Raw genomic sequence first — 15,686 nt, forward strand, 5'->3', positions numbered from 1 at the left:
TACTGTAATGCCCTTTGTTTAGTACACAAAACATTTCTTATTAACCTTCTGAGTGCTGAGTAACTGCAAGTGATCTCAGCCTTTTTGGTTAGAAGAGGTGGGTGCACAACTTGATGCCTATCCAAAAAGTTTGGTTCAGGTTGACTTGCTCAGTGTATGATAGGAGTTTCGTAGAAGCAGCAGGGAGATTGCAGGGATGTGTGCTAACTGGTGATGAACTGGCATGGTGAGATATTCTCCAAAGTGAGACAATTCTTGCTCATTAAACACCTTTTTAAAAATGCTTGACTTAGAAGAGATCACACAAATTCTCGCAGTTCCTTTATGGAGCAGAAACTTGAATCCACCTCCTAAGTAACTGTCCTAGTCACCAAGTTATTGCAGCTTAAATTTGATCTTTTTTGGGTTTTTTTCCTCTTGGATTTGTTTCACTTTGTTCAACTAATAAATATTAAGTTAAACTACATTGGGGAAGTGATCCAGGTTAAAAATTATCTTTCCTCCTGACAGGTTATTTTAACAAGGATAAATTTCTTGATCTGGTTCATGGCACAGCTACACAAACTCTGCTAACAGAGCTGGAAGAGCCAAGGAGGAAGAAGAGGCAGTATGCGCTAAATGGGGCATTGCTGTTGAAAGAAATTCACACAAAATGCAACCTGAGCATTTTTTTATCTTAATTAGAATTGAAAACTATAACTTGAATGATTTGAGTAGGTGCTACTATTCTTACTTTACTTGAACTGAATTAAAAGATTGGTCATATTATTAGGTCCCTCACAGATTGGTTAATTGGCAACATACAGTGATAGTTAGAGTATTCCACTAGCACAAGTAAATCTGAAAGAAAATGCCTGTGCATTGCTGTTTTCCTGTCTATTCCTTAATTTTTCCAGTTACATCTCACATTACTTCAAGAAAGTACCTGTGCATTTCAATAACTTGCCAACTAAAAAAAAAAAAAAGAAAAAGGTGTATTTCAGGTCAGTTTTCATATGTTGTCTGTGAGTCACCACTAGCTTATTTGAAAATCTCTACTATGCTAACGCTTGAACCACAGAAGAAAATTACACTAGTTTTAGTCTTTGAAATCACTTAACCAAACATATATGTCTGTGTGGTTGTTTGGTTTAGTTGGTATTGAATCAGTATCTTTCCTGTTGAAGTGTAGTTTGGATTTGGCTGTGAATGAACTGTAATTCAGTTCTGGTTTAGCTAATAACAGTTTAATCCTTTTCCTAACCCTGAATCAGTTTAGGAAAAAACAGCGTTTAAAAGTAAGAAGCATCATGTTATGGGGGCAGGTCAATGAAGAGGAACTTTACACCAGCTTTTCTTTTTTCATACTTGGAGCTGAGGCACAACATGCAGTGTGCAGGCAGCTTCTTTGTAATCTCCACATTTTGAGGCTGAAGAGCTGAAAGGAAACTGGTGTGCTCCACTGGCAGTTTTGTGCCTGGGAGTAAGAAATGGAAGGCAAAGGGCAGAAAACTATAGTGTTCTGTTGCGCTCCTGCTTTAAGCTGTGCTTGCGTATGTACAGTCTGGAAATAAAAGTCAGGGAGTTATTGTGAGGGCTGTGTTTGCTGGAGAAAAAACTTGTGCTCAGAGATAACTGCAAGTACTTTGAGGATGTTTTTTGCTGTAGAGAGAGACAATTCTGCAGATCTCTCTGCACTGGGAAGACAAGGATTAAGGCATGTTTGGGACTTCACAGTAAGAGCAGTTTACTTATGACTGCCTTCAGAAGTGTATGGAAAATCTCTGAAAGCTGCAAATTATAATAAAGAAACAAAGGCTTATATTGTACATGCTCTTCTGAGCCATGTGGTGATAGAAAGATGAGAAAAGGTATGGTATGATGCTGGTTTTGCTGATCATTCTAAATGCAAACAGTTCCCATGCTGAATGAGCTCTGTCTACTTGAAAAAAATAGAATTCAGAGCTTGTTTTGGTTTTAGGTTTGATCACTCTGGTTGAGTTGTGGGTTTTGGTTTAGCTGACACTGATGCTGCAGTATTTCTTCCAGGATAGCTGTATTGGCTCAGCTCTCTAGGGATATATGAAGAACATGCCAGTCAAAGGAGTTCTTCTGCCACCTTCTGTGCACAGTTAGCTAAACTGAAAAAAATCCCTAGTCTTCTGTCAGCGTAGTTGTACCTGTATTAGGATTTTTATTGTCCTAGTTGCTGAAGGAGGGGAGGAAGCAGGCATTATATTTTTCATACATTTAGGTGACATACCTTACCTGGCAATTCTTTGTATTGTCAAATCGATCTAAATTTTGGCCTAAATGGAGTGGGAGGCAGATTCACTTGAATTGAATCAAGTCAAGTGACAATAGTGGTCTCAGGCACATTGTATTGTTTTAATTCAGCATAAGCTTGTCAGAATATAACTGGTCCTAAATGCAGCCTCCAAGTATAAAATGGGATGGGTGGAAAGGAATAACAACAACAAAAAATCACATTTCTTAGTATCAAAGAAAACTCAAAACATGCAAAGTTTTTGTTTGTTTATTTTTTTGTTTAAACCAGCTTAATTACATTATGCCCAAATTTTATAACTTTTGCCAACAGAAAAATTTCTCTGAGACCAAACACTACATTTCTGCTAAGCAGCACTGCTGAAATAGCTGTGCCGACATAATTCTAGTGGCAGATGCTTTTCCTAGGGCTGTTGAAATTACATGTGTTGTTAGCCTGGTGCAGCTATTCTAGATAAATAAAACTCAGGATGGGCCAATGCTCCTACATTTCTCTTCCCTCCCTCAGTTATATCTTCTTCCATCTATTTTTTAATATGTTTTTCATATTTATTTATAGTTTTCTTGATTCTTAATCATTATCTTGACAGGTTACCAAAAATTTTTGGTCAGTCAGAAGTCACCATTTAGCACCACGTTTCCCACAGAGTTGTGTAGAAAGAAGACAAAACCACAGTTCTTTTTCTGTGCAGTTATATATTTGGGGGAAAAAAATTTAAAAGCTTCAGGAACTGAAAACAATGGTAATGCTCACAGCTGGTTAGGTAACAATTACATCTTTCGTGTGTCTGGACCTATCTGAAAAAAGTGTGATGATAGTTCTAGTAGGTAGGAGTGGTATTTTCACAAATTAATGTAGACCAGTACAACTTTTCTAGCACAGAAGTTCTTCCACTATACTTTTTTCCATCTTTCTTTATATTTTCTTCCATACATGTAAATAGCATATGTTCTTGAAATGCAATTTAGTCTAGAACTATCTTTCCAGATAACTTTTTGAGCTTGCATCATGAGTAAGTTTTAGTAGCATCATGGTTTTTTTGAGCACCTTTTTTCAAAATGTTTAGCTATGTTAATAATTGTGTGGCTTCTTGACATCGTTTCACTCATTCCACTAAATAATATATTATTTTCAATAAACTTATGTTTTGCTATGTTAATAATTGTGTGGCTTCTTGACATCGTTTCACTCTTTCCACTAAATAATATATTATTTTCAATAAACTTAAGCATCCATGCAAACATTCCAAGATAACATCAAGATTACATCATATGTATCACTCCTATTTTTACATCAGTATTGTTTGTCCTTTTTTGCAACAGAAGAAAGTAATTTGTTCATAGTTCATGCCACACAAGACAAAAGTCATTTGTTCATAGTCAGTTCATGCTCTGGACAGGCTGGATCAATGGGCTGAGGCCAACTGTATGGGGTTCAACAAGGCCAAGTGCTGGATCCTGCACTTGGGTCATAATAACCCCAGGCAATGCTACAGACTTGGGGAAGAGTGGCCCAAAAGCTGCTCAGCGGAAAAGGCCCTGGGTGTGCTGGTCAACAGCTGGCTGAATACGAGTCAGCAGTGTGCCCAGGTGGCCAAGAAAGCCAACAGCATCCTGGCTTGTATCAGGAATAGTGTGGCCAGCAGGAGCAGGGCAGGGATGGTGCCCCTGTACTTGGCACTGGTGAGGCCACACCTTGGATACTGTGTTCCATTTTGGGCCCCTCAGGACAAGAAAGACATCGAGGTGCTGGAGCGTGTCCAGAGAAGGGCAGTGAAGCTGGTGAAGGGTCTGGAGAATAAGTCTGATGGGGAGCGGCTGAGGGAGCTGGGGGTGTGTTTATCCTGGAGAAGAGGAGGCTGAGGGGAGACCTTATTGCTCTCTACAACCACCTGAAAGGAGGTTGTAGTGAGGTGGGTGTTGGACTCATCGCCCAAGTAACTTGTGATAGGATGAGAGGAAATGGGCCTCAAGCTGTGTTGGGGGATGTTTAGTTTGGATATTAGGAAAAATGTCTTTACTGAAAGAGTGGTCAGGCATTGGAAGAGGCTGCCCAGAGAGGTCGTGGAGTCACCATCCCTGGAGGTGTTCAAAAAACGTGTAGATGTGGCACTTGGGGACATGGTTTAGGAGGCATATTAATTATAGAATCACAGGTTGGAAGGGACCTCAGGGATCATCTAGTCCAACCTTTCTAGGAAGAGCCCAGTCTAGACAAGATGGCCCAGCACCCTGTCCAGCCAAATCTTACAGTGTGGCAGAGTCAACCCCTTCCCTGGGGAGATTATTCCAATGGTGACTGTCCTCAGTGTGAAAAATTTCCCTCGTGTCCAATCGGAATCTCCCCAAGAGCAACTTGTGTCCATCCTGCCTTGTCCTCTCCATGTGATTCCTTGTAAAAGGGAGTCTCCATCTTCTTTGTAGCTGCCCCTTAAGAACTGGTACATGGGGATGAGATCCCCTCTGAGCCTCCTTTTCTCAAGGCTGAACAAACCCAGCTCTCCCAGCCTGTCCTCGTATGGCAGCTTCCCAGTCCTTTGATCGTCTTGGTGGCCCTTCTCTGGACCCCTTCCAGCCTGTCCACATCCTTTTTGTATAGTGGGGACCAGAACTGTACACAGTACTCCAGGTGTGGCCTGACAAGCACTCAGTTGAGTGGGATGATGATTTCTTTATCTCTGCTGGCGATGCCCTTTTTGATGCAACCCAGCATCCTGTTGGCCTTCTTGGCTGCAGCAGCACACTGTTTGCTCATGTTGAGCTTTCTGTCCACCAGGACCCCCAGGTCCCTTTCCACAGAGCTGCTCTCCAGCCAGGTGGATCCCAGTCTGGATTGTGTTTTCCCAGGTGCATGATCTTACACTTGTCCTTGTTGAAATTCATAAGGTTCTTGCTGGCCCACTCTTCCAGCCTATCCAGATCTTCCTGCAGAGCAGCTCTCCCTTCTGGAGTGTCTACTTCCCCACTCAATTTGGTGTCATCCGCAAACTTCATCAGGCTATACTTGATCCCATTATCCAGATCACTTATGAAGATGTTGACTAACATTGGCCCAATATCGATCCCTGGGGGACCCCACTAGTGACAGGCATGGTGGTGTTGTGTTGACAGTTGGGCTTGATGATCTTAGAGGTCTTTTCCAACCTCAGTGATTCTATGATTCTATGCTTAACTGTTGTTCCAAATACCTTTTTTCTATTCAGAGAAAAGTGCATAGGTTGTTAATCCATTTGTGCAGATCATTATTTCAGCCAATTTGCTCTCTCCTTGACTGTTTCTCCTCTACATTTGCACAAAATACAGAAATTTTGTAGAAATCTAATCTAATATGAGGAAAAACTTCTTTACTGTGAGGGTGACTGATGGAGCAGTGGCACAGGCTGCCCAGAGAGGCTGTGCAATCCCTTCCCTGGAGACATTTAAACCCCGCCTGGACGCCGTCCTGTGCCCCTGCTCTGGGTGTGCCTGCTTAAGCAGGGGGTTGGACAAGGTGATCTCCAGAGGTCCCTTCCAACCCCCACTATTCTGTGATTCTGTAATCCAGTTCTGTATTGTGCCTGTGCCATAGACCTTCTAAGATTTGTGCCATGTGACAGATTACCTTACTTTTGAATTGGGTTTGGTGTAACTTTTCAATTTGACAGGGCATTATCCTGAATATGGTTTTAAGCTAAACTGTGCTTTACTAGCTCACTTGTAAGACTGTCTAATGAAGAAGTGTCAGTGGCCATACTGTGTGCGAGACTCCTTATATGTGTTAAAATCATTCCCTGAGAAGAATGTTGTAGCTCAACAAAATTGTCTCATTCAGTAAATAGATAAAAGTAAGATTGGGAGGCATTTGTGGGAGAAAGGTGTTTGTCCACTGCCTATGTGAAATGGCCTTGTGTTGTGGTTTCAGTGTTTTTTCTGTTTGGGTAACTTTCAGTATTTTTTGTTGGACCTTTTTATAGTTATTTTAAATCTATTTGCAGTAGACATGCTCTGATAAGTTAACCCAGTTATTAGTTGTTCTGGTACCACTGGTGTTCATTTAGAGACTTCAGGTGAAGTGTTTCAGTGAGGTTTTAGTGTCTTGGCAACCTGAGACAATTCAGCCCATTTCACCCAGTGAGGCCTGGAAGGCAAGAATACAGATCCAGGAGGGAAAGAATATAGGATCATGGCAACCAGCAGTTTGATTGCCTCTGGCTTCTGTCAAGTAGTGCTGAAAACTGTTGTTTGAAAAAACCCACAACTTTAAGGTGGCATTAATACTAAAAGCAGCATTTCTCCTTCTTGCTACGTGTTCCCATCCAATATAACTGCTTCACTGAATGCATTACAAGCATTTGTGTGGCTGTGCAGTGCATGGGGTCATAGTCAAACAAATAACTCAGTGAAAAGTTATTTTTTAGACAGGTTTTATTCCTCAGTTGTTTAGTGTGCAGCCACAAAATGTTTTCCCTAGCACATGTAAGCAGGGGATTGAAAATATGGGAAAAACTTTGGGGAGGGTTTGGTTGTTTCTCTATGATATTGATGACTTCTGATCCCTATGGTTTTATTTCTCATTTTGTTGCATGCATTAAAAAGCTTAAGGAAAAATTAAACACGTTAAACCAACTCTGTTGAACTTTCACTTGTATTTTGTCAAGATCGTTTCACTTTTCTATGATCGTCTATTACAGCTGATTGCATACTTGTTTCTTTGGAAAAATGTCCGTTAAGTTCTTTGTCATTCAGCTGCGCATTCCATGTTCACTAGGTTTCATTTAAATTTTATTCTGAGAAAATGAAGTTGCAAATGCTCTTATTTTTACCTAGGATATTTCTGATGAGCTTGTCAGTGATATTTTTTTAAAAGCATATTAACTCTTTTAAGGCTGTAAATAATTCTTTCTGAATATTCTAATGAACACCAAGTTAAAAAAAATTAAAAATCTTTGAAGAGTTAAAATAACTTAGTATAATTGGAGTGAAGCAGACATGAAGATCATCAAAACAGATAATAATTTGACAGGGCTGTATCTCAGTTTCCTTCTAAATTTTTAAAGTGTTTTGCGCATGTTTCAGAAAATGCAGTTCAGAGCCACCAGGTCTACTTAAGTTGCTGGTGAGATGAGTTTACGCTAAGATGACAATCCATGAGCAACTGAGACACAGGCACATGCTCCTTTCTGCTAGCTTTGTTACTTGGGGTAGTAACTTCAGGCATAGATGGGAGCTGTGACTTATTAAACTGCTCTTGTAATTTGCTTGTTTGAATGTGAGAGGCATTGAAAAGTTATGTCACTTTCTCTTTGTTGCTCTACCTTGCTGTCACAAGTTAGTACTTGACTGGGAGTCTTGTCTTGATTTTATCTTTTTACAATCCATTTTAGCAGGTGCTACAAATGACTAAATATCCAACGTAGTATATTAATTTTCAGACTATAGGACAATTTCATTTTTTCTGTTGGCATATTTCAAGAAGTTTATTTAAATATGAGAAATAAATGATGAGGACTGACTTTCCTCTTACCATGTTTTAACTTCTGTTGCTTATGTTCCTAAATTACAAGAGCAAAGCTGTCAGCAACTGTTAATGTTGTTTCTCTGCTCTTAATGGGTGTGACATAAATTAGCATAGTCCTTTGCTAAACTACAGAATATAATTGTTGTTATACTTCAAAAGATACTAAAATTTGAGATGAGATGAATGGCCAAAATGCTGTGGGGAAAAGGAAAAAAAATTTAATGTTAATCTAAATTACTGAGAATTCACTGAACGGTGACATTGCTTAGCAAGTCTCTGCTTCCACTTTTGTCAGTGACTGGGTGAAAGAGAATTGAGAATTTTTGTTCTGTTCAGTGAAGGAGGAGTGTGACTGAGAAACCATAACCTTGCTTGAATGTTTTTCATTGGTGTGCACTCTTCAACCATATTGCTCCTATCTGTTACAGATCCTGGCTCTGCCGAACGAACAGCACAAAAAAGAAAATTTCCCAGCCCTCCACATTCCTCTAATGGCCACTCACCACAAGATGCATCAACAAGTCCTATAAAAAAGAAAAAGAAACCTGGTTTATTGAACAGTAATAATAAAGAGCAGGTAAGAGAAGTCATGGTCTTGTTATGTTAGAATATGAAACAATGAAGGATGTAGAGAGAGCTGATCAGGAGCCCTCTCCTCTTTAGGAAGCTTCATTTTCGTACTCTAAGAAGTGGATATTATTTTTTGATTGCAGTGGATGTAGGAGTTGGCATTTTAAGTTGGATTCGGATGTTCTTTTATTTTTGTTTTATATCTGTATGAGAAAGACCACCTGTGTCCTGTTTTTTTATTTCAAAAAGCAAATAAGATGTGTAACCAATAAATGCAATTTTGAACAAAAGCATTATGAAGGAATATAATAACAATAACAACAACAACAATACTTGTTATTAGTTAAAGCCATTAAAAGGAAATGTTCAGTGGGGTTGGTATCCTAGATTAAGAAAGATCTCATAATATCAGTGTAAGTCTCTCATCTGCTTTCAGTCCTACTGCCAATTATTAACAGAAGTCCAGCTCCTTCCTTGGTACTCTGCAGATTCCCTCCCATTCCTTTAAATTGCTGGGCAGCGTACACTCCTACCAAACTAGTTAAATCAAATGGTCACACTGCCAGTACTTTTCAGTCTTCATGCTTGAAATCTTGAGTGTCTTCTGAATACTGAATTTATAGCACTTGTAATTCTTACAAAAACTTGACTCCAGGAGACTTTGACAATTTCTGATTCAGTGTATGATCCAAGTGAAGGAGTTATATGAAGTGTATTGAATAGCAAATGCTGTAAAGCACCTGCATCATCGTGGAGGAGATTACATGAAATCAGTCTTCAGCCTTACTGAAATTATTTCTCACCTGATTTAATAATGACATGCCTGTGTATTTCTCACAGTGCTTTTGTGTGTCAATGTTTTTTGCCAGGATCATATAAACACAGGATTAAGTTCTGTGTGTTTAAAGCACTTTTTCCTCGTGTAGCAGCATCCACAATGAATATTATCCTGGTACAACTGCACTGGTTAAGAAAGAAAATTAAATTCCTAATCACTGGAACAAAGACCGAAATCAGGCCTTGTTAGGAAATAGTCTTAGAGAGTCAAGCATATTTTATTGAAAGATAATTGGGAGGTCACGTAATAGCATGCGTAGGCACGCTTGCACTGTTTTAATGTGGCCAGTTTGGCTTTTACTGAGCTTCACTGCAGGCTGTATAAATTCCTCTACATCCTGGATGTTTACTGGGGAGATGTTGCTCTGCTGAAGTCTGAGCTTCTAACTCTGCAGTGTAGAGATAATTTTACAAACAGTGGAACTGAATCTTGGGTATTAATTTCCACTCTTTATTCACGCTATTAAAAATATATGTGAAAACACAATTGCAGTTGTTGAACTTGAAACATTCCCCTCAGTAAATCCTTTTCTGTTTTCCAGGTGTCTTAGACCTGAAATATTACAGGATAGAATAAAGTTGTATATCTAATGAAGAAAAGCAGTCAGACTTGCTTATTTTGCTGTATTTGTTACAAGTTAGCAAAACAAAACAAAACAAACACCCAAAACAAAACAAAGAACCAAAACAAACCTGTTCAGTTTTGTTTAGCTTTTGCAGGTTATTTTAAATTTAATATTGTCTTGCCTATCAAATTTGAAATGGGCATGTCTGAAGATGATTGTTTCTAAAGTAGGTGCAAAACTGTGCTCTATATGGTAGCAGGAGTTGTTAAAGATACTATTACTGCTGGACAGATGTGAGCTAAGCATGCAGTTACTTGTTCTGCTCTCAGGTTTAAGTTTCAAGTGTAATGTAGCTGAAAGCTGTGGTTCTGATTGGCTGATAAATCCATTTTGAGGCACGACAACATTACTGGAAAACTCCAACTTAATATTCTACATTACAAAGTGTTTTGAAATATTTGAGTATTTCAAGATACTGTTACTAAAGTTATAGTTGCATGAACCTTCGTATTACATGTTGTGGATGCAGTAATAGATATTCAGAATGGTGCCAACAGGTATTTAAAGTGTTGAAATACAAGCAAAGTATTACGTAATTGTAGAATGTAGCTAAGACAGGTTAAAAATCAGGAACATCTGATACTTAATTGGCCGGTTATAATGTAATTGAAATTGTCAGCTTGTTTTACTACTAGCTTCAATATTAATTGAAACCGAATAGAAATAGTGATCCTTTTCTCCCCAAAGCAGCACTAAAATACTCTTGTTTTTTCTTCAGTTTTCTTTGTCATTCTACAGGTCTTAATAACTTTAATAAAGACTTAAAAAAAAAGCTACCACCTATTTGAGCTTGAATTGGTTAGTTGTGAAACAGTTGAGAAAACAAAGCTTTTCCTTCATAACTAAAAATGTAAATTCTTAAAACATTTTACTCTGATTAGAACAAATGAAAAGGTCCTTTGATGCAGCTGAGTCATTCATTTTCACTCTTTCAGTTTTGTTGTTTGGGTCTTTTTTGAGTCTTGGAACCTTTTTTTTTTTGGCTCTTAAACTTGGCTTAGACAAAATAAGGTGATAGATGTCTAAAAGATGTAAACTTAATTCCTCTCATGCTCTAGCAAAAATGGACTTCTGCTCAGTTTGGATATTATGAGCTGGATTCTGTGGAGTAGTTTCACAGGTTTTATATTTGTTTTAAAGCAGTATCTTTGATTCTTAGGAAATTAGTGTGGATATACTGCTTATACCCACTTCAAAGTCAGAATGTGTATTAAATTATTCTGGTAATTTCCTTTATCTGCAGTTGAGGAAATGTCCCATTGATGCATCTTCACGTATACACTACTGAGATTTTGGTCTCACAGCTGTGGTACTCATAGCTGCAAAGAAAACATGTTTCTGCACTGTTAAATTGCAACTTTGCCCTTTTCAGTTTGGGTTTCCGTATGCCTTTGTATCTGTTTGGATGATTGTAGCAGTAATACTTTGGAAATGTAGCTAAAGCCTTGTGCTGTCCCTCTTATTCCACAGGATCTCATAGAACCTTCCTTCTGAAAGTCTTGTCAGGTTATCTGATTAAATATATATACAGCGAAAATACAGAAAATAAGACTTTTCCCATTTCTGTGGTGGGAAAAATTATCTTTCTAGTAGCTGTATCATCTGTAGAATAGAAAATGAAAACCACCAAAATTGATATAAATTCGAGGGAAATTTTAGGTAGCAAAATTCTTTGGAAATATTTGTGGGTAACATCCTTTCTTTGCCTAAAATATTATACAGTGTTACATAATTGCAGATGATATCTCTTCTGGTGTATCTTTTGAGATATAACATCTTCAGTGGGCTTGTTGCTTCTGTATCATGTAATTTGACCTTGAACGTCCTCTGTTCATGCAAATAATTAGACCTTGTCCTTTGTAACTTCAGAAATCTAGAAATCTCACAGTCCATGCTGGCATGTTGGTGGTTTCTGGTGACATTAGTTTATGCCCTCTGTGACTAATTTTGTACAGGATGCTGCAAAGGTATGGAACATGCGTATGCTTGCACTGTTCTATCAGTCACCTGGGCATGTGACAGGTCAAGGGACTAAGAACTTGTAGATGTGTAAATGGTGTAGGATGCATGCAAAATTATCTGAGAACCAAACAAAATGGTTCTGCAAACTGCAAGCATTTTGATAGTTACAAGTAATGTAATGAGCAAATGGTTTTGCATCAAAAAAATCACAGAAACCAAACTGCCTAAAACTTGTTTCCCTCCATGCCCTCCTCAGCAAACTACCCCTATAATTAATATCAGACAAAATGTTCCCTTGTCATTAATAAATATAATGTGGTTTTCTCATAAATGTTAGCAGCTCTTCAAAACTGATCTAACAATCTTTAGGTATCTGGGAACCCATTTTAGCCATCCCAGGCTCTTCGCTTCTTGTGTTTTGGCATCAGCTGTGTCATCTTTGAGCTGTCTGGGGCTCAAGTGGAAGACCAGTTCATGCAGTTTACAATGTTAACGCTGTTTTCTAGTGCAGATAAGCCAGTGGAGGTTCTGAGTCTTAAATTCTGATAAGTGTTTAAATGGTGGATTAAACCTCTCCCAGGAATCCTGCTTGTGTAGCGGAGGTGGCTGTTCAGGATGCGAATTTGCTCCTTTGTCATCCTACTCTACAGTTTGCTTTACTAATCAAAATCAGCACTGGCTTGCTTCACTGTACAAAGTTGTGAACTGCTGCGGCTTAGGACAGATTTGCATGGTGTTCAACTTCTTGTTTCAGGACTAACGTCTCCAGTTGTCCCAGGTTTAGCCACCACTAAATACCTCAGTATTTAGCTTGCACAGCCCTGTGGAGTTTAGAGGACCTAATAGCTTCTATGGCAATACTTCTTTCTTGGAGATAAAAGTATTTACTGACTTTCGTTGGGCTGCATGTCTTGCACTCGATGCCCTCACTTGCCACAAAAATTTATTTTCAGTCTTGAGTGTAAACTGGCATTTGACCTCTGAATAAGAAGTAACCGCTTAATGAAAGATGTTGTCTAATGAATAAGATACTGTGCTTGCATAAATGTTAATCAAACTCTGTGAACTGCTGTTTTCTTATATATTATAAATATTATTATTTGAAAAAATGCAAATTTGTTTTGAAACCAAACCTGTTTTTCTTGCCTACATTTCAGTCAGAACTAAGACATGGTCCGTTTTACTATATGAAGCAGCCACTCACCACAGACCCTGTTGATGTTGTACCACAGGATGGACGGAATGATTTCTATTGCTGGGTTTGTCATCGGGAAGGCCAAGTCCTCTGCTGTGAACTCTGTCCTCGGGTTTATCATGCTAAGTGTCTGAAACTGACAGCGGAGCCAGAGGGGGATTGGTTTTGCCCAGAATGTGAGGTTAGTTTGATGTAAGGAGTAGAATTCTTTCTTGTTTGTGAGATACAAGAAGCTGCTTTCTGTTCTGAAATGGTTCTGGTTTATCCCTATATTGCCTCTTGGTAAAGGTACCAGAAAAATTTGTACAGAAGAGGAGGCATCCATTGCTGCTTCACCACTTTTTATGTGGGTACCTGGATTGTTTTTGCTTTCTTAACATGAGTGTTCAGCTTCCTTTGTGTTTCCGTCTCTAGAGAAGGCACCATGTCAAAGAGTGATCTTTTCATCAGGCACCTCTAATTCTGAAAACATTCTGCAGTTTTGACTAGTTTAACTTGTGCTTCTTCTAGTGGGCTGATCAGCTCTACAGCAGTGCCAAAAAAAATTGCACTGTAGGGTCTACATAAACAAGTGGGTATTTTATTACTGGTTTTTTCCTGCAGGGCTGAGGAAGAATTTAATCATTCTTCTCCAATGATTCCTGGGGAGAGAATACTTAGCATCAAAGTATCTTTAATGAAAGCAAATTGTTTTATTGCATGTTTTTCTTCGATCATTTACTGTCTTAGAGCCCCGGTGACCTTCTCACTTGTTCACATTGCTGCAAACCTGCATTGTATTTGAGAATTTTATGTTTTCACACATTCACTTTGCATGATCTTGAAGATGATGGATAATTTTCTGATCGTCTTCTCCCCCCCTTTTTTTGTTTTGGATTAACATGTGGAGCAGAACCCAAGGATAACAAAGCATCTGAAGTACTTGCACTGCATCATTAGAAATATTTTGTTTCTTATAAGTTAGTTATTATCTTCCATTTGAATGCTAGAATGTTTCAGTGGAGAAGAATTTACCTAGAAATGTTTGCTGACGATGTTTTTTTAATCTTAACTTTTAGAAAATCACAGTCGCAGAATGCATAGAAACACAGAGTAAAGCTATGACAATGCTCACCATTGAACAGCTATCATATTTACTGAAGTTTGCACTACAGAAAATGAAACAGCCAGGGGTAAGGAAGAATTTTTTTTAATGCTTGGATCATATGTTTGTCATAATGCTGGGTTTTGCTTCCTTTTGTGGATTGTGAACCTAGCTTATTTTATCAGATTGAATGTGACAGCTTCTGTGCTGTCTGCCACCTGTCTAGTACAGACGGATTAGTATAGGCTGTATGTACTGCAGTGGAGTGCATTTAAAATGTAGTTTCTTGATGTAACTCCTGGACATAGTTTCAGTAGGTGTAATAAAAATATATTGTGGTTTGCCAGTGGGATGTGGTGGTTTCTCACTCACCAAAATTGGACAATGCTGTCTCTGGGATACAAGGGGAATGAGGAGATATGATCTCTTACCGATACAGTTATATGGGCAAGAACCTTAGGCACAGATGCTGTTACATTATTGATTATACCTGTTGAAAACCTAGCTTCTATCAGTTAGTAGGAATCTTTCTTACCACAAAAGTTAGTTGTATCGTATACCTCTAAAATGCTGAAGAAATTTTCCTCAGTGTGGTGAAAACCTGTGCTGTTAATTTTCATGCAATATGAGGCTGCTGTTCTATGAATTTTTATCACGGAGGTAAAATTCGTTTTCCTCCACCTTGTACCTGTCTCCATGGGAGACTCACTTCTCAAAATCACCATGTCTCATATAGTTTCAGCTATTCCAGTCACTCATTCTTGCTTCTAAGTTTCAACAATTCTGACCAGTTTTTCTTCACCAGGCAAGCATTGCCTGGTTTTCACATGTGAAGAAAACAGTAAATCAAAATATGATGTGATGAAGTACCAAGGGTTGTCTTAACTCCTGTTGCCTTCTTGCTCCTGTACATAAGTTAGAGGAGCAGGGAGAGCTCTCTGTGCCTGCATTGGTATGGTAAAATACGTTGGGAAAACCAGATGTGCAGAATCATTGTCTCTCTGCAACTCTGATCTCTCTATGATGAGTATTTTAGCAGAACAATAATGGCAATTTCTGGGAAGGTTACTCTTAAGTACTGGCAGATTTTGGCTGTTGGAATAGTGTTAGTCTGGAGTGGTGAATACTATCCTGTTAGATGGAGCCGTTAAAAGCTTTAAGTGCTGCTTTTCAGAAGCAAAGTGTCAGTGTTTGTTTGTATTGAATTCACAAAGTGTTTTGAAAATGTGGTTAGAAAGCTAACATTTAATGAATGCTATTGAGATATTTTGCCCTTTAGGCATTTTGCTAATAACCTGTTGTTCTGGTACCTGAGCAGTTTAATTAGTTGTGTTTGAAGAACTGCAGTCCCTCCACAGTAGCAGATAAAATGTAGAGTCCCACTGGTAAAAGTTTTGAATGTGTTTGTGTTATGGAGCCACCTTTGTTTTGAAATTTACCATGAGAGTTTGAAAAAGAAGTATTTGTGAGTCTAGTGAATTGGAAATTTAGTAAGTGTCTTTATTCTGCTAAAAACTATCCGTTGAGCCTCACCTGATACTCCTCACAAAAACCCCTACCGTAAACAATAACCGTACATTTTACAAACCCCCTAACTTTTGCAATTCATTACTTCCAGCATATGAAAAAAATCAGTTAAATGAGACCTTT

The 15,686-nt window shown here is 38.5% G+C and overlaps 1 protein-coding gene across 12 annotated transcripts in view; it reads left to right on the forward strand.

Annotated features, from left to right (window-relative positions):
* Nucleotides 1–15,686, forward strand: part of ZMYND8 (zinc finger MYND-type containing 8) — an 82,162-nt gene that overhangs the window by 38,683 nt on the left and 27,793 nt on the right. For 10 of the 12 annotated variants that reach the window (XR_010375231.1, XR_010375232.1, XR_010375233.1 and 7 more), the window contains 3 exons: nt 8,191–8,339; nt 12,915–13,133; nt 14,011–14,124. Coding sequence is in view for 9 of the 12 variants with exons in the window: in XM_064465679.1 (XP_064321749.1) it covers nt 8,191–8,339; nt 12,915–13,133; nt 14,011–14,124 (482 nt within the window). In the remaining 3 variants the exon portion in view is untranslated. The remainder of the gene's footprint in view (nt 1–8,190; nt 8,340–12,914; nt 13,134–14,010; nt 14,125–15,686) is intronic. The other 2 variants (XM_064465682.1, XM_064465688.1) reach the window with 1 other exon arrangement.

Source organism: Phalacrocorax carbo, chromosome 14 (genome assembly GCF_963921805.1).
Source record: "Phalacrocorax carbo chromosome 14, bPhaCar2.1, whole genome shotgun sequence".
Classification (NCBI taxonomy): Eukaryota; Metazoa; Chordata; class Aves; order Suliformes; family Phalacrocoracidae; genus Phalacrocorax; species Phalacrocorax carbo.